General features: G+C 48.1%; 1 protein-coding gene and 1 non-coding gene across 4 annotated transcripts in view; one reads left to right on the top strand and one right to left on the bottom strand.

Annotated features, from left to right (window-relative positions):
• The window catches only part of GPR156 (G protein-coupled receptor 156), a 101,979-nt gene extending 80,303 nt beyond the window's left edge, over nucleotides 1–21,676 (top strand). For all 3 annotated transcript variants that reach the window (XM_066241622.1, XM_066241623.1, XM_066241624.1), the window contains exons 7-10: nucleotides 617–712; nucleotides 5,415–5,651; nucleotides 12,687–12,845; nucleotides 18,598–21,676. In XM_066241622.1, coding sequence (XP_066097719.1) covers nucleotides 617–712; nucleotides 5,415–5,651; nucleotides 12,687–12,845; nucleotides 18,598–19,944 — 1,839 coding nt within the window. In that variant the 3' untranslated portion in view covers nucleotides 19,945–21,676. The remainder of the gene's footprint in view (nucleotides 1–616; nucleotides 713–5,414; nucleotides 5,652–12,686; nucleotides 12,846–18,597) is intronic.
• A 1,616-nt stretch (nucleotides 21,677–23,292) lies between these two features.
• On the bottom strand, nucleotides 23,293–23,368 carry TRNAF-GAA (transfer RNA phenylalanine (anticodon GAA)). Its single transcript has one exon. It is a non-coding gene; the product is annotated as a tRNA-Phe (tRNA).
• Between the last annotated feature and the right edge of the window lie 1,058 nt (nucleotides 23,369–24,426).

Genomic DNA, 24,426 nt, shown 5'->3' with positions numbered 1-24,426 from the left:
GCCTTCCCCTAACTGTTGGGAGGGAAAAGCAGTATTTTGAGGTCATCTTTGGAGTCAGTCAACCCTGGTTCAAGTCCCAACTCTGTCACTTTCTAGCTCTGTGAGCTCGAGAAAGTCATTTAACCTCCCTAAGTCTCTATTTCCTCATATGTATGTGAAATAGAGATAATAATACTACCTGTTTCGTAGGGCTTTGGTGGTAAGTTATAAGAAGTATGTCTCCAGCTTCACAGGGGGCTGAGGAGTACAGTGGAATCTTGACGTTGCAGATTTAATATTTAAGGTTTCAACTGTTAACAAATAGCAGGAACATTATGTGAAATAATTTATACTTTTGCTGAGGCACCAATGCGAACCATTGTGGTAGCAAAGCCTACAACAGGGAGTAAGCCCTGCTGCCACCCAGCATCTACATGTCAGCCTGACTTTATCATCTTTTCCTCCAATTAATAGTCATGTTCATTAATCTAATGGGGCCAACTAAATTTTATAACTTTTACACATTAAGGGGGAAAATATATGCTGTAGAGGAGTCCACGCTCCAGGATCTTCACAGGGATCTGTGTGTGTTCCCGGTTACCGTGCATGCCCTCAGTCCTGACTCTGTGTCCCCCAGGTGACGGGGAGAGAGGTGTCCTGCTCGCTGACCAGCACACACTTCTGCGCTTCCCGGTACTCTGACGTCTGGATTGCTCTCGTTTGGGGATGCAAGGTTGGTACCCACATCTCCTTGGGTATTCTCTGTCACTAACAAAATGAATATGAAGAAAGGTGATTCATGCAAAGAATTTTGAAATCAAGGAAGACCTCTGTTGATACATAAATCTCAAAGTCACGGCCCCTATTATTTCTCTACTATTTGGGGTGGTCACTTTTTTTAGAAAATTACATTTAAAGGGGTGACATTGATCAATAAGACTTTTTCAACTCTTTGGACTCCTTCATCTTGTTCTCCCCCAAATTATGTGGGCTCCACCTATTGCTTCTTCCATTTCTTGGCCTGGTTTTTTTATATAAATTTTATTAATTTTAATGGGGTGACATCAAGAAATTAGGGTACATATGTTCAAAGAAAACATCTCCAGGTTATCTTGTCATTCAATTATGTTGCATACCTGTCACCCAAAGTCAGATTGTCCTCCGTCACCTTCTATCTGGTTTTCTTTGCCCCTCCCCCTCCCCTTCCCCTCTCCCTCCTCTCCTCCCCCCCCCACCCCGTAACCACCACACTCTTGTCCATGTCTCTTAGTCTCGTTTTTATGTCCCACCTATGTATGGAATCATACAGTTCTTAGTTTTTTCTGATTTACTTATTTCACTTCTTATAATGTTATCAAGATCCATCCATTTTGCTGTAAATGATCCAATGTCATCATTTCTTATGGCTGAGTAGTATTCCATAATGTATATGTGCCACATCTTCTTTATCCAGTCATCTATTGAAGGGCTTTTTGGTTGTTTGCATGTCTTGGCCACTGTGAACAATGCTGCAATGAACATGGGGCTACATGTGTCTTTACGTATCAATGTCTCTGAGTTTTGGGGGTATATACCCAGTAGAGGGATTGCTGGGTCATAAGGTAGTTCTATTTTCAGTTTTTTGAGGAACAACTATACTTTCTTCCATAATGGTTGTACTATTTTACATTCCCACCAACAGTGGATGAGGGTTCCTTTTTCTCCACAGCCTCTCCAACATTTGCTATTACCCGTCTTGTTGATAATAGCTAATCTAACAGGTGTGAGGTGGTATCTCATTATAGTTTTGATTTTCATTTCTCTAATAACTAATGAAGATGAGTATCATTTCATATATCTGTTGCTTGGCCTGGTTTTTAACCCTTTAAGTAGTGGGGTTTGGTTTTTTTTTTTTTTGGTATTTTTCTGAAGTTGGAAACAGGGAGGCAGTCAGACAGACTCCCACATGCGCCCAACTGGGATCCACTCGGCATGCCCACCAGGGAGCGATGCTCTGCCCATCTGGGGCATTGCTCTGCTGCAACCAGAGCCAGTCTAGCACCTGAGGCAGAGGCCATAGAGCCCTCCTCAGTGCCCTGGCCAACTTTGCTCCAATGGAGTCTTGGCTGCAGGAGGGGAAGAGAAAGACAGAGAGGAAGGAGAGGGGGAGAGGTGGAGAAGCAGATGGGTGCTTCTCCTGTGTGCCCTGGCTGGGAATCGAACCCGGGACTCCTGCAATGCCAGGCCGACACTCTACCACTGAGCCAACCCGCCAGGGCCAGTAATGGGTTTTTTCATGCTTGCTGATCCCCGGGAGTGAGATTTTTTGTTTTGTTTTGTTTTTAAAAAATGAAATTAGTTCCGGTTACAATTTTATTAACTTAAAATTATGTTTGTTTGATAACCAATTAATGGAAACAAGAAGAACATACATTTGCCATTTTTTACTGTTGCCTTACACATTTTTAAAATAAATCAATTGTACTCTGGATGGTCAGGAGGCACAAGGACGGACATACATGAATGTTTGTACTACTCAAAGGGTTAAAATTGATTTGGCAATATCAGTTGTCTTCCAAAATCCCTACAAAGAAGATTTCTGTCAAGGTATCTAGCTGCCATTCATCTACCAATTTCTCGCTCTGGTTGGAAGCAGGACTCACCCTAAGACAGATGACACTATCCATGGTGTCCTTTGAGTGATTCTAGCTGCCTCAAGTGTCTGCCACCCCGAATCTCCCATCATTCGACTCATTTGTCTCTGTTACATGGCTAAAATAGGATATTATTTCCAGAGGGTACAGGATGCCTACACAGGGCACTAAGGTAGGTCCTTAGTCCCAGTTGTCCTATTAGCTGGTTTTCAGCTTGGAGGGACAGAGAGTCTGGCTCTGGGGAGCACAGGGAAGGCCTGTTTCAATGGACAGGGCTAGCTCTGCGTGGCAGGAGGCTGCCTGTCGATGATCAGGACAGAACGACCTAGTTGACTGCTGGCAGAATAGGGTTTTTCCTAGAAATATGTGGTCTCCAAAGGTAAGTTTTCAAGTCGTTGCTTCAGAGCAATAGGCCTGGGGCTGGGCGGGGCTGGGACAGGGAGATGTTTTTAATTATGTGCATATAGAAACATTTTGATAAGAAAACACTAGGAACAGCTCTCCTGATCTCTAGTTTCTTGCTAATGCTTAAGAAAATGAGCCTCAGAATTTAACAGAACAGGTTTGAAATTCTGACTCAGCCCCTTCCTAGCTGACCTGGAACCTTATTTAACCTCTCTGAGCCTTAGTTCCCTTACAGAAAATGGGAATGATGATACTAGCCACTCAGAACCGTTTGAGTTTCAAAGGAGTTCATGCATGGTAAGAGTTCTGAACCAGTCCTGGCCTGTAGTAAGAGCTCAGTGACCGTTAGTTATTATTACTAATCTTCTGCTGCTCCCTAGACAGTTCTGAAGAACACAGCCCCTCTCCCAGGCAGGTCCCAAGCCCCTGGAGAAGAGCATGCTCCCCTCAGCACAGAAGCTCGGCACCCGTCATCGCAACTCCCTTTGCAACTCAACTTGATTTATTTTCTCTACCACCTCTTATGTATTCCCATTTCTATTTTATTCCACTGTAATATCTTTCTGAAGGACATAGAAAGAAAAGAGTGCTGAGCACGAGGAAACTGGCTCAGCAGGACCCCCATGGGCTCCCTAGTCCATGAGCAGGCCGTGCGGAGGACCCAGATCTCCTCATAACGTTCCGGGAGCCCCCACCTGAGCTCATCAGCCGCCAGCTGCCCCACCCACACTTCTCACCTGTGAAGGCACACGACACACAACTACACATGATTCACTGAAGCATGCATCCTGGATACATAGGGGCTCTATTAATACCTAGTTCCCATTGGACAAGTATTTTAATGGAATTAAAGATTTTAAATAGAATCCAATTTCATCCGTTCAAAATCATAAAGGGTTCATTTCATTCACCTTTGATTAAATGACTAAGAACCCAACTCTGCCAAATGCCACCTGATGGCATCAGTTAGCCAAAGGACAGGCCCCTGTGGCCTCCTGACTTGGGTGTCTTCTAACCACTGAAGGTTTCAGGGTGGCATACCTGGTTCCGTTTGTGACAACAGACTCAGGCACCCACACGGCTTCTCTGCCGGGCTGACTCCTTCACTCTAGGCACAGTCAGTCCTCCCGGAAGTTATTATTAGGACCGTCCCTGCAGGTTCAGCTGGTCAGGTCGGGGGATTTCAGAGTCACTGGCAGACGCCTTGCTGATACCTGACCTCAGAGTCATTGTTAGTTCTCATCCGGAATCCCGACTGTTCCCACCCACCTCATCCCTCGTGGCATCTTCAGATTCAGTTATAAAACATGGACATTTGGGTCTTGCCTTCAGTCTCCCCACCAGACCAAGCTCCTTGTAAAGCGGGACCACAACTGATTTCTCTTTGTAGCACTGTTTCCTGCCCTCCACCTAGCCTGACACTTCGCACGTAGTCAGGAGAACATATGTTCTATATATTAGGTACTATTATATCTATTATATTATTATGTGTTATTGTACTATTATGTAATCTATATATTATGTATTATTGATTAAAGCTTTGATTTCTGTTTAAATGCAGCTCCTTCCTTTTCTCCTTACTACAAATGAGGAATTTGAGAGCAGCTCTATATTCCTGGGAAAGAGGAAAGAACAGGGCCCTGGGTACTGGTGGTGGGGGCCAGGAATGTCACAAAGAGGGTGAATGATGTAGACAGAGCCTCTGCCGCCAGTGCCTGTGCTTGCCCCACGGTCTTGTCTAGGTGCCAGCCTGCCTTTGTTCTCCTGTTTCCACTCTTCAGCCTCCATAAACACCCCCTGGCACAGAGCCATTGCCAGCCCATTGATCCTTTGTGTAGATTAGAAAAAGTCATCCCTTTCGGCAGATGCAATCTTGCAGGTGCAGGGCTTGGCAAGCAGATGGTGCCTTTGGGAAAATTAGAAAAAAGCGACCCTTCCTCAGGCATTACCCCTGCTATGGCACATGGCTTAACAAGCAGACTGTGGGGCTATTTCAGCTTCCACATGGCCCTCTGCTCCACGCAGTGCAGAACCACACAGGGGATGTGCCAGCCCTCAGTGGCAGCAGCGTGACGCGTCCACTGCCCTCCTAGTGTCCACAGCCCTTTCTGTAGGGTTTCTGCCCACCAAGACCATCCTGTCCTGTGCTCCATCCTAGCAGAGTTCTGTCTTGCCAACCTCTGGTAAACTAATTCTCAGTGCAGGAAAGAAAAATAACATTTATTAAGCACTTACTAGGTATAAGGGGCCACCCTAAGGGTCTGAGTAAATCCTCATAGCCACCCTTTAAGGTAGGTATTATTATCTTTATTTTAAATGGTCCCAACGCTCCTGCTCGTTGACCCAGAATCTGTTACTCCACTTCCCTGAGCCTCTGATTCTCCTCTCTGCCCCCAGGGTCTGCTGCTGCTCTACGGTGCCTACCTGGCTGGCCTGACTGAGCACGTCAGCTCTCCTCCCGTGAATCAGTCCTTAACCATAATGGTTGGGGTCAACCTTGTGGTCCTGGCCGCTGGGCTTCTTTTTGTGGTCACCAGATACTTGCACTCCTGGCCCAACCTGGTCTTTGGCCTCACATCTGGAGGAATCTTTGTTTGCACGACCACCATCAACTGCTTCATCTTCATCCCCCAGGTATGCTCTAGGGAGAATGTGGCAGGACTGGACATGATAAGTTGCTCACTGTGTTTTCTATCAAGACATTTGGGTGCCATTTGTTGGAGAGTCAGAAGGAAGGTGGGTTCCTGGTGAGCTGGCTCCTGTACTCCCCTCCTTGCTCTGCTGAGGGGAGTCAGCGAGGTGGGCAGCCGCCCATTTCCACACTTCCTCCCCTGGCAGCTGACTTGCGGGCCTGCTCTTCTATCCACCCTCTAGCCTGTTCCCTCTTCCCCCATCCCTTCCTCGTGTGGATCATGTCGTTCTTTCACTTGCCTGGCAGTGAACAGCCTTTCCTTCTTTGCTGTTTAGGATTGCAGGTTTACGGGGGAAAACTCATTTGAAGCTTTATGCAATTTTAAATGTTTCCTTTATTATTAGAAAAGTATAGAGTGTTCCTCTTCTTTTTATAATAAGGAGAAATAAAAACTAAATAAAAAATGTGTTTCATATTACGGGGATTAAAGGAAAAAAAAAAACCTAACGAGGGAGGTAGAAGCAGAAATGTCCTGACAGCAAAGAGGAAGAAAGGGAGTTGGAGGGAAAGGTGAAGGAGTCCCCAGGCTGTCAACGGAAGGTGCTGTGAAATGGTTCGTGTTTGGCCCGAGGTACCACTGAGCCACACACAGCTGTTAATGAACGTGGCATCAGACCCTTTCCTGTTTCCCTTAGTTCTCCTTCTCTTCACCTGAGGTCTCCCTCATCCCACTACCCCCTCCACCCCCCATTCTGGTTCCCACCGCAGCTTCCAACTGACTGTGAGTGACTTTGCTATGAGGGCACTAACCGATGAAATGGACCAATAAGACGAGGTCCACAAATTTTTACAGGGTATTTATAAAAGGGCGTGATTTACTTTGGGGCATGATCATGTGACACAGGCCTAAGCCTTTTACTCTTCTTCTTTTTCACAAATTCTCATGAAAATACTCAAAAGAGTAAACAAATACAGAAATATCTGTAGCATTAGCACTAAAAACCAAGGATGGGTATTGCCTCTGTGCCAGAAACTAGAGGAGTTTTTGCTGAATCTGAATATTACAAGAACTGCATTAAAGGAAGCCACGGAGAGAAAAGGGCTATGAAAAGCAAGGGCTATTCGCATCTGGGAGAACGGGGAAAGGGAGTGGGGAGGGTCCTTGGGGAAAACCCACCCTTTACGCCCTGTAGCACACATTGTTAATCAGTAACCCATCCACTCTGCCGAACCCTTTCTTCCTTGCTCACCTCCACTATATAGTCTGAAACAACTAAACCCTTGCTTGTCCAGCCTCTCCTACAACTAAAGGTGACCATGTGACACTACTTTGAATACTAAAGGTTTTCTGGAAGGTTTCTGAGGAAGTTTTTCCTTTCCTGAAAAAGCTACAGGTGTGGCTGGCTTCACCTCTTCTATGTTCTTTCTACTTTGAACGTTTGTTATGTCTGGAGCTATGGCAGCCATCTTGTGATGATGAGGGAAAAGTCAAGAGAATGTATTTACTAGGAAACTATAGTTCTTCCCATGTAAGACTGTAAGTTCAGGGGGAAAGGACCTATGAAGTGATTATGAAGTTCATAAGAAGTCTACAAATTTCTGGAGATTTGGAGAAGCTATTTCCTCTGAATAAAATAGAAGTTTTTAAGCCCTGGCTGGTTGGCTCAGTGGTAGAGCGTCAGCCTGGTGTGCAGGAGTCCTGGGTTTGATTCCCGGCCAGGGCACACAGGAGAAGCGTCCATCTGCTTTTCCACCCCTCCCCCTCTCCTTCCTCTCTGTCTCTCTCTTCCTCTCCCGCAGCCAAGGCTCCATTGGAGCAAAGTTTGCCCGGGCGCTGAGGATGGCTCTGTGGCCTCTGCCTCAGGCACTGGAATGGCTCTGGTTGCAACAGAGCAATGCCCCAGATGGGCAGAGCATCGCCCCCTGGTGGGCATGCCAGGTGGATCCCAATCGGGCTCATGCGGGAGTCTTTCTGACTGCCTTCCCGTTTCCAACTTCAGGGAAAAAAAAATATAGAGGTTTTTAGAAGACATCAGATTTGGCTTGTCAGTAGGATTTAAAGAATATTCACTCTCTTCAACCAGAGCAAACCATCACAAGAAGAACATAATTTTAGATCATGAAATATTAAATAAGGAAAAAATACTGTGTTAATTCAAAACCCCAGTAGAGGCATTGAATAGGCAATTGGACATGGCAAAATACTGAATCAGTGAGTTAATTTAAAGAAACAGAACACAAGGAGACAGTTCCAAAAATGAGAGCCTAGATAAGAAAATATGAAGAACAAATCAAACGATACAACTTAGAGCTAATAGGAATCTCTGAAAGGTAAAAATAATTTGGGACAGAAGTAATCACCAAAAAACTATTGGAAGAAAAGACTTCCTGATCTAAAACAAGACCTCCACCTGAAACAGTGAATCAGCAACTTCCATGATATGGCTCTACTTATATCTCTTCTATGAACACTTGTCACTGTCACTTTTGCATCCTAAATCTTGGACACAAGACTTTTGCTCTCTTCGGTGTTTGAATCCTCATCTCCTAAAACAGCAGGTGCAATCTCATCTACACACAGACATAAAAAATGCAGGTTGATTTTCAGCTTGAAATCTGACTTCCAGGTCTGAACTAAGCAACAAGCATTTGATCTGTTAAAGTGAGAGTGGAAGCAGAATTACTATGGAATCCAGGAAGAGGATAGGCGGACAGCTCTGGCCTTTCTTTTTCCTTTTCTCTGTTTCCCACGTTCCCTCCTAGCTGTCTGGAGCTTCCTTTCTCATACTCTGTCTTTCCTCTTCCTCTTGTTTTCTCTCTCATACCTTTTCTCCTGTTGAACGGACCATAATCCAGAATTTAAATATATATATTTTATAGTCCATTGTATTTTAGGTTTAGGAAGTAAATTCTTGAAAATCTAAAAGTAACTATAAGGTTTGTCTTTTTTGTGTGTGTGCCCTGGAATTGACTTTCCTTGCTGGCTTTATTGGCCTTTGGCAGAAGAAGGAGTCTCCCAGTGAGAGAGAGCTGTACTCTGTATTCCCAGGAGAGTAAGACAGCTGAGCAACTTTGGAAAAGTATCTGAGGAGAGCTACATGGGGAGGGATGAGATCGGGGGAGGGGACTTCCTTCTTGCCACTGAGCTTTCAGACTGGTCTGCATGGGAGGGGTTTATAAAAACAAAGACACAGATACCTCAATGGCGGCTAGGTGGCGGTAGCGAGCTGAGTGAAATGGATTATGCAACAAGTGGACCGAGGAGCATTCTACACAAGCCCTCAGGAAATGCCTGAGTGTTTATGCCAGACACTGAGGTCATCACCAGCAATGTGCCAGCCTCTGCTTTGGTTGATGGTAACCTGAATGTGAGCCATCCCCACACATACCTTCTCTTTCTCTACCTCCATCTCTGGGAGGCAGATGGGTCATAAGAGAGGACATTGTTCAGCAAACCCCCAAAGAGTTTCATTTGCTCCTCCATTGCTTCTCAGCCTTTTGGCTAAGATCAAGTGTCATCTGTCCCTCCATGTAAATACTAAGGACTTTCTACTCTACTTTAGAGTTATCTGCGTATGTCTCAGTTCCCCTGCTAGATAGGAGAGCTTTGTTAAGGAAAACTTTCTTCATTTGTTCATTTATTCATCCATTCATTCATTAACTTCTGGGAACGTGCAGTTCAACACATGGCTCTATATCTAGGTTTGGAACAGACATTAAAGGAATTATAACGCTTGTTCTAAGAGTCTGAGGAAGGTAAGTTACATGATGCTGAGGAAGGGGTGCTCCAGCCTGTCTAGGAACTCCATGACATTGTTCCAGAAAATGGGCCCAGTCTTGCACTGGCCAGATATAGCTCAGTTGGTTAGAGCATCGTCCTGAAGCACAGAGGTTGCTGGTTTGATCCCCGGTCAGGGCACATACAGGAGCAGATCTATGTTCCTGTCTCTCTCTGACTTCCTCTCTCACTGATATCAATAAATAAAATTTAAAAGAGAGAGAGAGAAAACGGGCCCAGTCTAATTTGACCTTGACCTGTGGTGGCACAGCGGATAAAGCGTTGACCTGGATGCTGAAGTTGCCGGTTTGAAACCTTGAAGCTTGCCTGGTCAAGGAACATACGAGAAGCAAGTACTATGAGTTGATGCTTCCCATTCTTCCTTTTCTATTCTCTCTCTCCTCTCTCTAAAATCAATAGATAAAATCTTTAAAAAAGAAAGAAAGAGAAAGAAATAAGGAAGAAAGAAGAAAGAAAGAAAGAAAGAAAGAAAGAAAGATAGAAAGAAAGAAAGAAAGAAAGAAAGAAAGAAAGAAAGAAAGAAAGAAAGAAAGAAAGAAAAGAAAAGAAAATAGGCCCAGTCTTGAAGGAGAAGCAAGAGTTCACTGTGCAGATTGGGGGAGGCTGGTGGGTGGCATTCAGGCGGAGGTACACTCTGACAAGAGGAGAGAGAACAGACTGTGTTTGAAGCACTACAAATCTTTGTAGTTTTTGAGGCACAAACTGAAGGGGAGAGTGGCCGAAGGTTCAGCGGTGAACTTCTCAAGGTCCGAGTGTATCCTGTTCAAGACTTGAGATTTAATCTCATTGTATTAATTGCTGCTGTAACAAATTAACACAAACTTAGTGGTTTAAAACAGTATAAATATAATCTTATAGTTCTGGGAGTCAGAAATCTGAAATGGGTCTTATTTGGCTAAAACCCGGGTGTCAGTAGGTCTGTGTTCCCTCTGGAGGCTCCAGGGGAGAATCCAGCTCCATGCCTTCTTGGCTTCCGGAGGCTGCCCGCACTCCTTGTCTCCTGCCTTCTTTCTCCAGCGGTAGCGCCCCTAGTGTGGCAGCTCCGAAGCTCTCTCCTTCTGACCTCTGTTTCCATTGTCGTTTCTCCGTTTCTGACTCTGACCCTCCTGCCTTCCTCTCATAAGAGCTTGTGATTAATTGGGCCCACCTGTACAATCCTGAATTCTCTTCCCATCTCAAAATTCTTAAATGAAGCACATTTACAGATCCCCTTTTGTCCTGTAAAGCAGCATATTCACAAGTCCCACGGATTATTAGGAGGGGAACTTGGAGGCGCGGGGGGGGGGGGGGGGGCATTTTTTAGCCTACCACTCCTACATAGCCTGAGGCTGAAAAACCAAGAATATGGCTGTCCTTCTGGAGGAAGGGTCATGAAGAGGTCCTTAAATAGTGACCTGAGGGTCATGTATTGCCATAATTGCAATCAATGTTGATAGAGACTTGACTTGGGGGGGGGGGGGGTGAACACACAATACAGTGTACAGATGACGTGTTGTAGATTTGTTCACCTGAAACCTGTATAATTTTGTTAACCAGTGTCACCTCAATAAATTCAATTTCAAGTTTTTAAAAAGACCATATAGGGACTCTGTGGTATCAGGCTCCAATAACTCCCAAGTCGAGTGATGAGCTGATGGCACCCTAGGCTTTTGAGAAGGACGTCTGAGAGGAGGTTCCCGGCCTGACCCAGCACAGATCACACAGACTTCTGAGAGCATGAGAGAATCATGCTGAGTTATCAGAAGCCCGGAGAAGACTTGGCTGAGAAGTGGTATTGAAATTGAGGGGAGGATTTAGAATCCTATCTGAGATTTACCAAATTGGGGTCAGTAAATCTTTGATGAGTGAGCAAAGAAGTCCCAGGATCCCATAAGGCTCCGCACAGGCACCAGCATCGTTTCCAAGATGCCGGAGTGCCCAGCATACATCACTAGGACTCTCAGCTATGAGACTTCCTGAGGGAAAAGCAGAAGCCTCCAGCACTGTGGCCTTCCCCAGCACCCACGTCACTGCCACTCACCAGGTCCAGCCAGTGTCCCAAAGACTCAGGAGGGTGGTTCCTGTATGTGAACATTCTATATTCAGTTCCATTCCTATCAAATGAAACTAGCCTATGCAGCCCTGGCCAGTTGGCTCAGTGGTAGAGCATCAGCCCGATGTGTGGAAGTCCCAGGTTTGATTCCCGGCCAGGGCACACAGGAGAAGTGCCCACCTGCTTCCCCCCCCCTCTCCTTTTTCTCTATCTCTCTCTTCCCCTCCCATAGCCAAGGCTCCGTGGGAGCAAAGTTGGCCTGGGTGCTGAAGATGGTTTCATGGCCTCTGCCTCAAGTGCTAGAATGGCTCCAGTTGCAACGGAGTAATGCCCCAGATGGGGTATGCCAGGTGGATCCCAGTCCAGTGCATGCAGGAGTCTGTCTCTCTGCCTCCCCACTTCTCACTTCAGAAAAATATAATAGAAGATAAAAGAAACTAGCCCATGCTTCCACAGATCGTTTCTCAAACCAGTTTCTCCTGAAAATCTTTCCTTAGGACTTCACAGTTAACAATCTCTCTTCATCAGCTGTGTTGAGGTCATGCTGTGTGGCACAGTGCCCCTGCTTACAGCTGTGCCTCTGCCGCTGATTTACCGCATGGGCCTGGGTAAGTCACACTCCTTCTGAGTCTCCATTTGTCAAGAAAAAAGGAAAGATCACAGACCTAGTGTTCTGTTATTTTTATTGATATTTATTGCCACTTGTGGTTTACTATCTGAGCTTGATTATTGATTTAGATTAGAAGTCCTCCTAAAAGGAACTGGGTTTTCAATCTCTATAAGCACACCATTACTCAAAAAATAAGGAGAATTAAGAACAGCTACATATAACTAGAAAGTTTCACATGTTACAGATAGTGTTTAGATTGCTTAACCCTGTTTATAGCTAATAAACTTTGGCTTTAGACTATGCCCCCAGGAGTATACTTCAATCTGGTTTTCTTGGGCCAGTCAGCAATGGGTGAGCCAAGCTAAGATTGCTCTATTTCATCTACCTGTTGTCTTCCTTTGGCGTTTTTGAAACTCCATAACCTTACTATTCCCTGGACATTCTGTCATTAAAATCCACGAGCTTTCCAGAGCAAAGTGCATTCTGAGGAGAGGAGAGTTTGTGCGTTTGTTTAGCACTGTCATTCCTTCATGTTTTTGAGAATGTGTTTCTGGGTGTGTAATTAAATAAATAGCATGTGTTCTTTTCTTTAACAGCTGAAGCAATGGAAGGCATTTGAAGAGGAAAACCAAACAACTAGGTGCATGGCCAAATATTTCAGCACTCCAAGCAGAGGCTGCCATACCCAGCATGGTGAGGGACAGAACTGCCACAGCAGAGGAGAGAGAGACTCCATGGAAAGACTCCTCACAGAAGTAAGTGGGACTCCAGTGGAATGCCGGCGGCTGAGGCCGGGCAGGTTCTCACTGAATTCAGGCAGACAGTAGAGGAACTGCAGAGCCAAAAAGTGGTGGGCCATTCCTGTTTAATAGAGTCTCCCACCGGTGGATGAGCAAATCAGCAGGGGAAACCCGCTTCTCACAGCAGCAGGCGAACAGACAGCAAAACGGTCCCTCGCAGTGGCGGGCAGGCAATCACAGTCTGCACTGAGGGCAAGCACCTGTAGCCTTACGTAAACTAGCCACACATGGCTCTGCCACGTGCTCACACACTAATCATGCAAAGTGCAAGCAAGAAAGCCTAACACAGACACAGGCCCTGGTTGGCTCAGCGGTAGAGCGTCGGCCTGGCGTGCAGGGCACCCGGGTTCGATTCCCGGCCAGGGCACGCAGGATAAGCGCCCATTTGCTTCTCCACACCCCCCCTTCCTCTCTGTCTCTCTCTTCCCCTCCCGCAGCGAGGCTCCATTGGAGCAAAGATGGCCCGGGCGCTGGGGATGGCTCCTTGGCCTCTGCCCCAGGTGCTAGAGTGGCTCTGGTCACGCCAAAAGCAACCCCCCGGAGGGGCAGAGCATCGCCCCCTGGTGGGCGTGCCGGGTGGATCCCAGTCCGGCACATGCAGGAGTCTGTCTGACTGTCTCTCCCCGTTTCCAGCTTCAGAAAAGTACAAAAAAAAAAGAAAGAAAGCCTAACACAGCTGTTTTCCCTACACCCTGCCTGGTAGATTCTCTATAAAGAAGTCCGATCGTGCACCTGTGGGCCCCAGATGTCTCATTACTAATGTTCTTTCTTCTCCTCGCATGTCCCCACTTCCTAGCCCCTCCCACTCTAGCATAATGCAAAGCCTCAGCATTCCCCCAGTGACTGTCCCATCGCTGACCCTCACCCATTTCATTCATTGAACAGAAATGTGCCAAGCATTGTGCTAAGTGCTGATGAATAAAACAAATACAGTCTCTACCTTCATGGAGCTTACAGTCTAATGGAGGAAATAGATACTGATCAAGAGAATAATGGAGAAGAAAATCAGGGTGGTAAGACAGAACAATGGGTGATAAGAGCAAGGGAACCTAATTTAGAGCTGTTAACAAAGACTCTCTGAACTGAGAGCTGAAGGTTAAGTACAAACTGGCTGGAAAAGAGAGCAGGGAAAAGCATTCCAAGTTTGGAACAGCCTTGTAAAAGCCTTGAGTCGCAGTGGATGCTAGCTTCTTTTGTATGGTACATTCTTCCCTTACCTAGAGTAGTGTGCTCCACAACAAGATCTATGGGGCACTTACTGTATTTCCAGGTTCTAACTAGAGATGTCAATCATCCCACCAACCCTGAGAGTCAACAAGTGTCTAAAAATGGGGAGGAGATGGCCCTGGCCGGTTGGCTCAGCGGTAGAGCGTCGGCCTGGCGTGCGGGGGACCCGGGTTCGATTTCCGGCCAGGGCACATAGGAGAAGCGCCCATTTGCTTCCCCACCCCCCCCTCCTTCCTCTCTGTCTCTCTCTTCCCCTCCCGCAGCCAAGGCTCCATTGGAGCAAAGATGGCCCGGGCACTGGGGATGGTTCCTTGGCCTCTGCCCCAGGCGCTAGAGTGGCTCTGGTCGCGGCAGAGCGACGCCCCGGAGGGGCAGAGCATCGCCCCCTGGTGGGCGTGCCGGGTGGATCCCGGTCGGGTGCATGCGGGAGTCTGTCCGATTGTCTCTCCCCGTTTCCAGCTTCAGAAAAATACAAAAAAAAAAAAAAATGGTTAGGAGGGCTGAGCGGGGCCTGTGAATATCATAGTAGCCCCAAGGGGGGACCAGGTGGTCCCCAACCCTTCTTTCTTCTGTGCTTGAGCGAGAGCTGGAACCTCTCCCAGAGCTGAGCCCTGTGGCTTGCAGAGAGCACACCGAAAAGCCCGAGGAGGCACACTGTCTCAAAAAGGAGGCGCGAGGCCCAGAAGAATTAGTCTTTCCATACTAACTAAATTATATATATATATTTTTTTCAGTACAGAACATACCCGAGTAGGTGCTATTTGGGAAACGATGTTTTCCTGTAACTGGACTGACACACGGGGGTCAGTCGTTGCTGGGTGAGAGGATGGTGGGGAACGAAGCGACTCAGCTCCCCTGCACCGCTGCCTGTGCCCCTGTAGTCTCCCACACCAGGCCTGCAGTCCGAACCGTGGTAACAACTCAGCGTAGTACTTCTTCTCTATTTTCTGTACAGTTTATGAAGCATTTGGGACTTTGTTTCAAAGCCAGATTTCTCCCCACCCAGCAAGGGAGTAGCATTGCCTTTGATACTCTGTGAAGTCTTCAAAGAAGCATTTCCCCCCAATGCAACAGAAGGTCAGAAACTCGGTGAGAACAGCCAGGGTGGTTTTCATTCACAATCAGCTAGTATTGGAACAGCCAAGTGGCCTGATTCTTGAGCGTTATGGTCATTTATGACTTGCTTTCTGTACTTCTACCACCCGTTTCCCGTGTAGTGACGGAGTCTGCTCTATCCCAGAGCTGCCCTGCGTCTGCAGAGGAAGGGCCCTAATAGGGAGCAGATGCCTAGGCAATGAAAAGCTGGCTTCCCCCCAACACCCTACACATGGTACATGTTTCCCAGAAGAGGCCTGAGAACCGGCAGCCATCCCAGGACCCTGTAGCAGGCCCACAGAGGCTCCAGTACCTAACCCCCCAGCTCTGCATTGCCGGTGGACAAACACGGTACCTCTCCTGCCTCCCTAAGTGACAAACCCTGACTCCAGCTTCCCTCCAGTGGAGCCCCTCTGCCACCCTTACTTTGTCTTCCTCTTTCTTTCCCATGATCTAGGAAATCCACCTCCTCGTTCTTGCCCCCTTTGCTGCCAAGGCCAGGGGTTCCCCAGAGGCTATTCGGGCAGCACTCATCACTGATTTCCCCGGCTGGGTCAAAGCCAGCAGGTCGAACCTTCCCAGAAGTATAAGGACCTCCCTTCCATACTCCACAGCAGAGGAAACTCATCTATTATTTTTCTTCCTTGAACCATAAAGGGTGACAGAGGGTGATTCCATTTCTCTCTCTCCCTCCCTCTCGATATCTCTCTCTCTTTTTATCAAGAGAGAGACAGACAGACAGGAATAGACAGACAGGAAGGAAGAGAGATGAGAAGCATCAATTCTTTGTTGTGGCACCTTAGCTGTTTATTGATTACGTTCTCATACGTGCCTTGACTGGGGAACTCCAGGCGTGCCAGTGACCCCTTGCTCAAGCCAGCAACTTTGGGCTCAAACCAGCAACCTTGGGCTTCAAGCCAGTGACGTTGGGCTCAAGCCAGAGACCCCGCACTCAACCTGGTGAGCCTGTGCTCAAGCTGGATGAACCCTCACTCAAGCTGGCAACCTCAGAGTTTTGAACCTGGGTCCTCTGCATCCCAGGCTGATGCTCTATCCACTGTGCCACCGCCTGGTCAGGCTTTTTTTTTTTTTAAGAGAGAGGAGAAAGAGAGAGAGAGAGAGAGAGAGAGAGAGAGAGAGAGAAAGAAAGAAGGGGGGACAAGTGGGAAGCATCAACTCATGGTAGTTGCTTCCTGTATGCGCCTTGACCAGGCAAGACCAGGGCTTTGAATCAGTGACCTCAGACTTCTAGGTCGATGTTTTATACACTGCGCCACCACAGGTCAGCCTCTGTTTCTCTTTGTGAAACACTCCTGTGGATGTTTTGCTTCCCTAGATGTGCTCATTTAAATGCAGCTGCCATGGTGGGTCATATTTGGTGTCACAGTGGTGGTGGCTCACACCACACCTCTGATTAGCATGCAGCCATGGTGAAAACAAGAGCCCACTATTTTCTCTGAAAGAAGAGAAATTTACTGTTTACACTGACATTTCTAAATCCATCACCAGCCACTTTCAGATGTTTGGTCTGCTGGGAGAAGAGTATTCTTCCCAACTCAGCATTTATCCTATTTTTCTACCTTCAAAGCAATTTGTAGATAAGGCACAAAGAGGTCAGCACTCAGAGTTTACTTGCCAGAGTGGTTGTCACCGGTTGGTGGCTTCCTCCTAACTCTGTGAGGCAGCAGAGGCCAGCCTGGCAATGTGCAGGGTGGGCTTTCTGAGGAGGGAGATTGTTGGGGGTCCTCCTGGACAACCAGCACAGTCCTGAGCTGTTTGGCACCAGGTACCATGAAGAGCCTGAATGAATGCCTCGCAGTTACTCATCCACTCTGCTCCCGGTGAGTCCTGAGTCATCTGCACCTCCCCGGTGATGCTCAGGCCTCGCCTCTCTGTGGGTGCGGAAAAGGGAGGCCGGGCAAGCAGGTGCTTCCGCTTACTCACCAGTTACTCACTGGTCTGGGGACTCTCCTGATGATAAAAGGAGTAGACTAAACCAGGACGTAACCGGGAGTTCCAACATCAGAGAACTCACCTTCCTGCTTATGAACAGGGAGCAGACGGCCTGCCTTGGAGTGGCTGCCAGAGACCGTGCTGGACTAGGTCCCTTAATGCACTGCTTTCTGAAAGGGTCACGTGAACGTGAGAAGGAGCCACAAGTTTGGTCCATAGGCAATTTGTTTCAGGTATCCTAATGAAGAGAAACATCCTTTTATTTCTAGAGTGTGATAAAAGGATGACCAGATGCTCATCCTCAGCTTCTAAAGAGGATAGCAACCAAGAGACAGCCTTTGGGATTTGGACAAGCAGTTCCTAGAACACAATGCTTGTTATTACATTTCCCAAACCCTCAACCCCAGTGTCTGCCCCAAAACCACCAGCTCCCCATGGTGACCTGTTCCCTGCTCCACTGCCTTTGATCAACAGGAATTTCAGAAGATGGACAGAGGTCTGAGTTGGGGGGTCAGCTGCTGTACCACAGAGGATGCTCAGGGCACACCCGTCACTGGTCTTTTCTTCCTATTTCCTGCCGTGAGCTCAGTTAGTACCAGCACACCTTTGCAGCTCACACCTTCCAGGCCTCCTTGCAACAGGTGGGCAGCTTAACAACAGAACTGCCCCAGCCGCATTCATCTCTGAGTTCCATTAGAGAGCGTTGGATCGAGCTATCAGAGTCTTAGGTCCAACAATCCTATTAAAAGAAACAAAGCTTCTCCAATAAGCCCGATGCCTGTACTACTAGTAACTGATGGTGCCAGGTGGCAGCTTTGCCTTCCGCCCCAAGGCCCCAGCAAGGGAGGTGAGAACACCAGCCTGAGATTCTCACTGGCCCCTCAGCATTCCAGTCTTACCTCTTTGGCCAGGAATCTCCGCCTTGCGCTCTGTTTTTCCACTTTCTAGTCTGTTTAGCAAGAGGCAAAATACTTGTTTCTCCATTCAGTCATCCCCTTGAAGTGTGCCTCAAATTCATCTGTATTTTGCAAAAGTGTGATAAACCCAGAGTTGGGCCACTATTCCGACTGGTGTCCTGCAGAGCCAGCTGCCGCTCTCAGTTCTGAGGAGGGCGTGCAGCGGCAGCAAGCCAGCCCCCCGTCTCAGTCAGCGCCACAGAGTGCGGACTTAGCGGGAGATGAAGGTCACACGACAGTAAATCACGGTTAAACTTTATTGAGCACCATGTGTCATTTTCGGTGTTAAGTACTCTGTGTGCATCACGTTTTCCCACTTTGTGGAGGTGCCTCCTCAGAGTCTAAAGACACCAGCTAATACCCAGCAGAACCGGGAGGTAAACGAAGGTCATCCGGTGCCACACCTCCTCCACCAGGGAAGAGTGTCAAAACCCTTGGTGGCATCTTTGGTTGATGGTTTTGCTTTTATCTTACAGAAAAACGCTGTGATCGAAAGCCTGCAGGAACAAGTCAACAATGCCAAAGAGAAGCTCGTGAAGCTGATGTCCGCGGAGTGTACCTATGAGCCCCCAGAGTGGGCTGTCCTGCCCGCCTCTCCCCACAGTGAGCATGGCCAGGCTGCAGCCCCCGAGGATGCCCTGCCTGGCCTGGCGAGTCAGAGGCATTCAGAATGCCTCTCTGAGTCTCAGAATGATACCAGCGCATCCGCCCAAGACCTCCAGAATGCCTCAGCACCCTCCTCGAGTGCACAAAGTCTCAAGGGGCCTGGGAAAGACACTGGCTCCTGCCCAGGGCAGAAGGACATGTCTGACTTGCAAGACTTTTCTGATCATTTAAATTTGGGCAACAGCCAGAAGCCACAGGCTGAACAAAACCAGGGTGCAGAACGAAGAGGCCAGGTACCTGTGGCCCCCTGCCAGAGCCTCCTACCAGGTGAAGAAGGTTCTGTTTCCCAGCAACAGGGGCAGCTGGACAACCCAAAGGAGCCCCCAAAGCGGCTCTCAAGGGTCAACTCAGTGATCAGGGAGAAGCTGCAGGAAGTCCTACAAGATCTGGGCCTGGGCCCTGAGGCTGCCCTCCCCTCGTCCCCGTCCTGTCCCCAGCAGTCCTGGAAGAGCAGTGCTGGCCACAGCCCCCAGAAGCTGCCGCTCTCCAAGGAGCTGGGCTTCAGCCCACACATGGTGAGGAGAAGGTGGGCGATGCAGCGGGCTCGCTCACACTTCCCGGGCTCTGTATCCTCATTTGTAGGGCATCGGACAAATAGGATTGTATCTGGCACGAAAAGTGGCTTGAATGTGCAGAACAGGGACAGACTCTGCTTGGACCCTCAAGCCGTTGATTCCAGAGTGCCCTTTTCCAAGAAGCCTTCACTACTCCCAAATCCTCAAGGTACACCAGGCCCCCTGGATGACAGCGAACAATGCCAGACAGAGCCCGAGGCGACGGGAAGGGGCTTTCCTCACCAGCCTTCCGGTTCTGGCCAGGGACAGTGTCCCCCTGGCCCACGCCCATCCAGAGCCGCAACAGAGCTGCCTGAACAGCGACAGCGACAGCGACAGCTCCCAGGGTCCCCAGGCTGCCCCTCCCTCTCTTCTCCGTGCAACTACCTGGACACCGAGTCCAGCAGCTCAGACGACTTCTTCTGCCACTGCCACCGGCCCTACTGTGAAATCTGCTTCCAGAGTTCCTCTGATTCCAGTGACAGCGGCTCCTCAGACATCGACCCTGAGTGTGCTGGGGGGCTGGCTTCCTGGGAGAAGCTCTGGGCCCGCTCAAAGCCTATTGTGAACTTCAAAGATGACTTAAAACCCACACTGGTGTGAAACGCAGCAGAGCAGATCTGCGTATAGAGGTCAGTCTGGGACAAGCCGTACCAAGGCCTATAGGAGGAAGGCCAGTTCTGGCCTTTGGGGAACACACCAGCACCTGCATTTGACTAGCCCTTACCATGTTTCAGCTATGTTCACTTGAGTACTATGTTACCTTGAGCACTTCTTGATCTATAAAAAGAAAGGTAGTGCCTATCTTGTTACTACCTCACGGCATTCTGTAAAAGACTCCAGTGGAGTGACCATAAAAGATACACTTTGGATAAAAGGTGCTAACTGAGCGCAGCCTTTCCACCTGGTCAGCCTGTGTTCTCTCGAACTCCTACTCTATACCAGATGGGTAGCTGCTGGACAGACAGATGGAGAGATGGGAGGAAAATTTTTGCAGAACCAAAGTTGTGGACTATGCCGCATCAAACTGGCCTTTTGGTAGCAGACCTGCTACAACGATGAGTTTCCTTCATCCTTGGGTGTCCCGTTCTTCTTGGGGGTCATGGTTTTGTTTCTACTAAGTTATAAGCAGGACTGACTCTGGGTTTTAGCTTCTGGCAAGACTCTGCTCACAGCCACCTCTACGGCACCGTGGTTCATGTCCTCCCACTGTTAGGGCAGCTCACCCTCATCCCTGAGACAGTCAGGTCTCCGTGTGACCACAGGCCACCCACACCCCCCTCTGGGGCTGTCCTCTGGTCCTGTGGCCCACCCCTTTGGCTCTGCCCGTGGTGCAGCTGTGGACTGGGAGGAAGCACACACTGGCTCTGCTGGAGGAGGGGAGGCCCTGCTGGTCAAGAGGTGCTTTTGGTGCCATTGGGGTTGTATGGCTGCCAATGGATACATAAACCTGGAGATAGAAAATGGGGAAATAGGAAGAAACGGGGAAGAAGAAGGCAGGAAATAAAACAGGTTTTGAAAATTTACCTTGAGTCAGGCACAGCAGTTGGCAGTATCAAATTTCAATAATTTTTATGACAACCCTGGAAAATAAGACACTCCCATTCCCATTTTTATAGATAGGGAATGTGAGGCTTCGAGAACGGAGATAACTTTCACAACTTCATACCCCTGGAGAGTGGCTTATGTGGGGCCTGTCCGCAGCTCATGGGACACCAAGGTGGTAGGTTTTCCCGGGGATACAGCTCTTTACTCCTTCTGGGAGAGGCAAGCAGGGCTTGGCAGGCCAGACAACTAAGGCAAGAGTAGCAGAGGAAAGCTGAGACATGCTTAAGCTGGAGCCCAGGACAGCTGCAGCAAGGTGACAAAACAGGGCTCCTCACTTTGGGGAACACTTCGGGGAAGCAGCCTTCACTGTCTCAGGGGCCTGCCTGCACCTCACAGGGAGCCAGTGGGTTGGGGAGGGATGAGTGCAGGAACTCGCCTGCCAGAGCCCCAGGGAAGATACAGGTGGGTCCACGTCACTGTTGCTGACTCGGTCATTGTCTAGAGGCCGTCCTCTGCCCTATCCTTGTGTGCGTACATGTTCATGTGCAGGAGTTTGAGTCTCCTTAGACATGCCTGGAGGGGGCATTTGGTTATAAATGTCTCACAGAAGACTTATCAGACTTTCAGGGGCTGCAGACACTGGATCGGGAGGCCCTCCTGGTAGCACAACTTCTTCTATCGTCTGCTTTTACATACCAATGTCATAACTTATTCTGTGTGTGGGTTTGTAGTTCCTGCTTGTGCTGTTTGTTTGCTGTCCAAGTGATAACTTAATAAAAGAGAAACAACTCCCAAGGCACGTCTCTTCAGAAATTCTGGTCTTGGGCTGGGGAGTAGAGGCACAGAGAGTGGACACCCAACAGCCATCAGAGTTGCCACTGGGTCATGCTGGGTTCCAAGGTATCTTCTACCAAACTTCATTTGTAACAGAAACACCTGCCCCAGGGGACAAAGGAAACTCTAGAGACCCTGGACCCTTCAACCCACGGGGGTCCTTCAGCTCCTTTCCTCCTAGTACAGGGGTCGGGAACCTATGGCTCGCAAGCCAGATGTGGCTCTTTTGATGGCTGCATCTGGCTTGCAGACAAATTTTAATAAAAATAATAATAACGTTAAAAATATAAAACATTCTCATGTATGACAATCCATTCATTTCCTACCGTTCATGTTCATGGTTGCTGGTGGCTGGAGCCAATCACAGCTGTTTTCTGGGACAACACCAAATTTTTATTGGATAATGTGTAATGTACACGGGTCATTGTGAGGTCAGGAAATAAACTTCCCTCCTTTTAATCAAGTAGTCAGCTAGCTAATTGCAGAAACCCTTTTGATGAAGAAGATGGCTAAGGGAAAAAAAGATGAGTATCGTACTTTTCAGCAAGTATGGACAAAGGAATTCGCCTTTGTGGAGAGAGCAGGTTCTGCAGTGTGTCTAATATGCATTGATGAAACGGTCAAATATAAAGCAGCACTTCGACACACACCATACTACATTTGCATCGAAATATCCAGTGGGGGACAGCAGGAAGAAAGCATGTCAAGAGCTACTGTGCAGAGTGCAAGCTAGTAAGCAGCAACTCCATGTTTGGACCCAACAAGGTGACGAATTTGGCTAGCTTTGCTGGTGCTTTAGCAATTGTGAGAAATGGAAAGCCATTCACAGATGGGGAGTATGCCAAAACATTCATGTTTGATGTTGCCAATGAACTTTTTGACGACTTTTCGGATAAAGACAAGATAATCAAACAAAAGACATGCCTCTGTTGGCAAGAACTGTTCACGATTGTACCATCATGATGGCAAATCAAATTGAGGCAACACAAGTGAAGGACATAAATGCAGCACCATTCTTTTCTCTCGCTTTGGATGAGTCAACAGACGTAAGCCATTTATCCCAATTCAGCGTGATTGCAAGGTATGCTGTGACACACTATGTGAGGAAAGTCTTGCTGTTTTCCTATGAAAGAGACAACAAGAGGGGAAGATTTATTTCACTGAGTTCGCTAAAGAAAAAATCTACCGATGGATAAACTTATTTTGGTGTGTACTGATGGTGCTCTATGCATGATGGGGAAAAACAGAGGATTCGTAGCGCTTCCTTTTTTTTTTTTTTTTTTGTATTTTTCTGAAGCTGGAAACGGGGAGAGACAGTCAGACAGACTCCCACATGTGCCTGACTGGGATCCACCCGGCACACCCACCAGGGGGCGATGCTCTCTGCCCATCCCGGGCGTGGCTCTGTCGCACCAGAGCCACTCTAGCGCCTGGGGCAGAGGCCAAGGAGCTATCCCCAGCGCCCGGGCCATCTTTGCTCCAATGGAGCCTCAGTTGCGGGAGGGGAAGAGAGAGACAGAGAGGAAGGAGGGGGGAGGGGTGGAGAAGCAGATGGGCGCTTCTCCTGTGTGCCCTGGCTGGGAATCGAACCCGGGACTTCCGCACTTCAGGCCGACGTTCTACCACTGAGCCAACCGGCCAGGGCCGTAGCGCTTCTTTGTGAACATGAAAAGAGACCCATCCTAAGTTTTTACTGCATCCTACATTACGAGGCGCTTTGTGCTCAGATGTGTGGGGAGCAGCTTGGTGAGGTGATGTCACTGGTCATTCAGGTGGTCAACTTTATTGTTGCCCGAGCTTTAAGTGATCACCAGTTTAAAACACTGCTGGATGAAGATGGGAATAATTATCCTGGTCTGCTTCTGCACAGCAATGTGCGTTGGTTGTCAAGAGGGAAGGTGCTCAGCCGTTTCACGGCTTGTCTGAGTGAAATCCGGACTTTTCTTGAAATGAAAAACGTTGAGCATCCTGAGTTAGCTAACACTGAGTGGCTCTTGAAGTTCTACTATCTCATGGACATGACTGAAAATCTGAAGCAGATCAATGTGAAAATGTAAGGCGTTGGAATACAGTCTTATCCCTTCAACAAGCAGTGTTTGCATTTGAAAACAAGCTGGAACTCTTCATCACTGACATTGAAACATGTCAAGTTACTTACTACAAGTGTAGGTCGTTTACTACACTTTGAAAAGCTGGGAGAGTTTAAAGATGCATGCACAGCAGTGACCCTGCTCAACATCTTGATCTCCAGCAGCTAGCGGGCTTCACATCTAATCTCCTGCAGTCATTCAAAGCGCGCTTTGGAGAATTTCGTGAGCGCACTCATCTTTTTAAGTTCATCACCCATCCACACGAGTGTGCAGTGGACAGTGCCAACCTGAGTTACATCCCCGCTGTCTCTGTCAGAGATTTTGAGCTACAAACAGCTGACCTGAAGGCCTCAGACATGTGGGTGAATAATTTCAAGTCACTGAATGAAGATCTGGAAAGACTTGCATGACAGAAAACAGAGTTGGTGAGCAAACACAAGTGGGGAGAAATGAAAAAACTTCAACCCGCGGACCAGCTGATTCTCAAAACTTGGAATGCGCTTCCCATCACATACCACACACTGCAGCATGTGAGTATTGCTGTACTAACAATGTTTGGTTCTACTTATGCACGTGAGTAGTCTGTCTCACATCTAAAGAACGTTAAGACCAA

Source organism: Saccopteryx bilineata, chromosome 8 (assembly GCF_036850765.1).
Source record: "Saccopteryx bilineata isolate mSacBil1 chromosome 8, mSacBil1_pri_phased_curated, whole genome shotgun sequence".
NCBI classification, from domain to species: Eukaryota; Metazoa; Chordata; class Mammalia; order Chiroptera; family Emballonuridae; genus Saccopteryx; species Saccopteryx bilineata.
The sequence above is the reverse complement of the archived record's forward strand: the minus strand, read 5'-3'. Positions and strand labels throughout refer to the sequence as shown.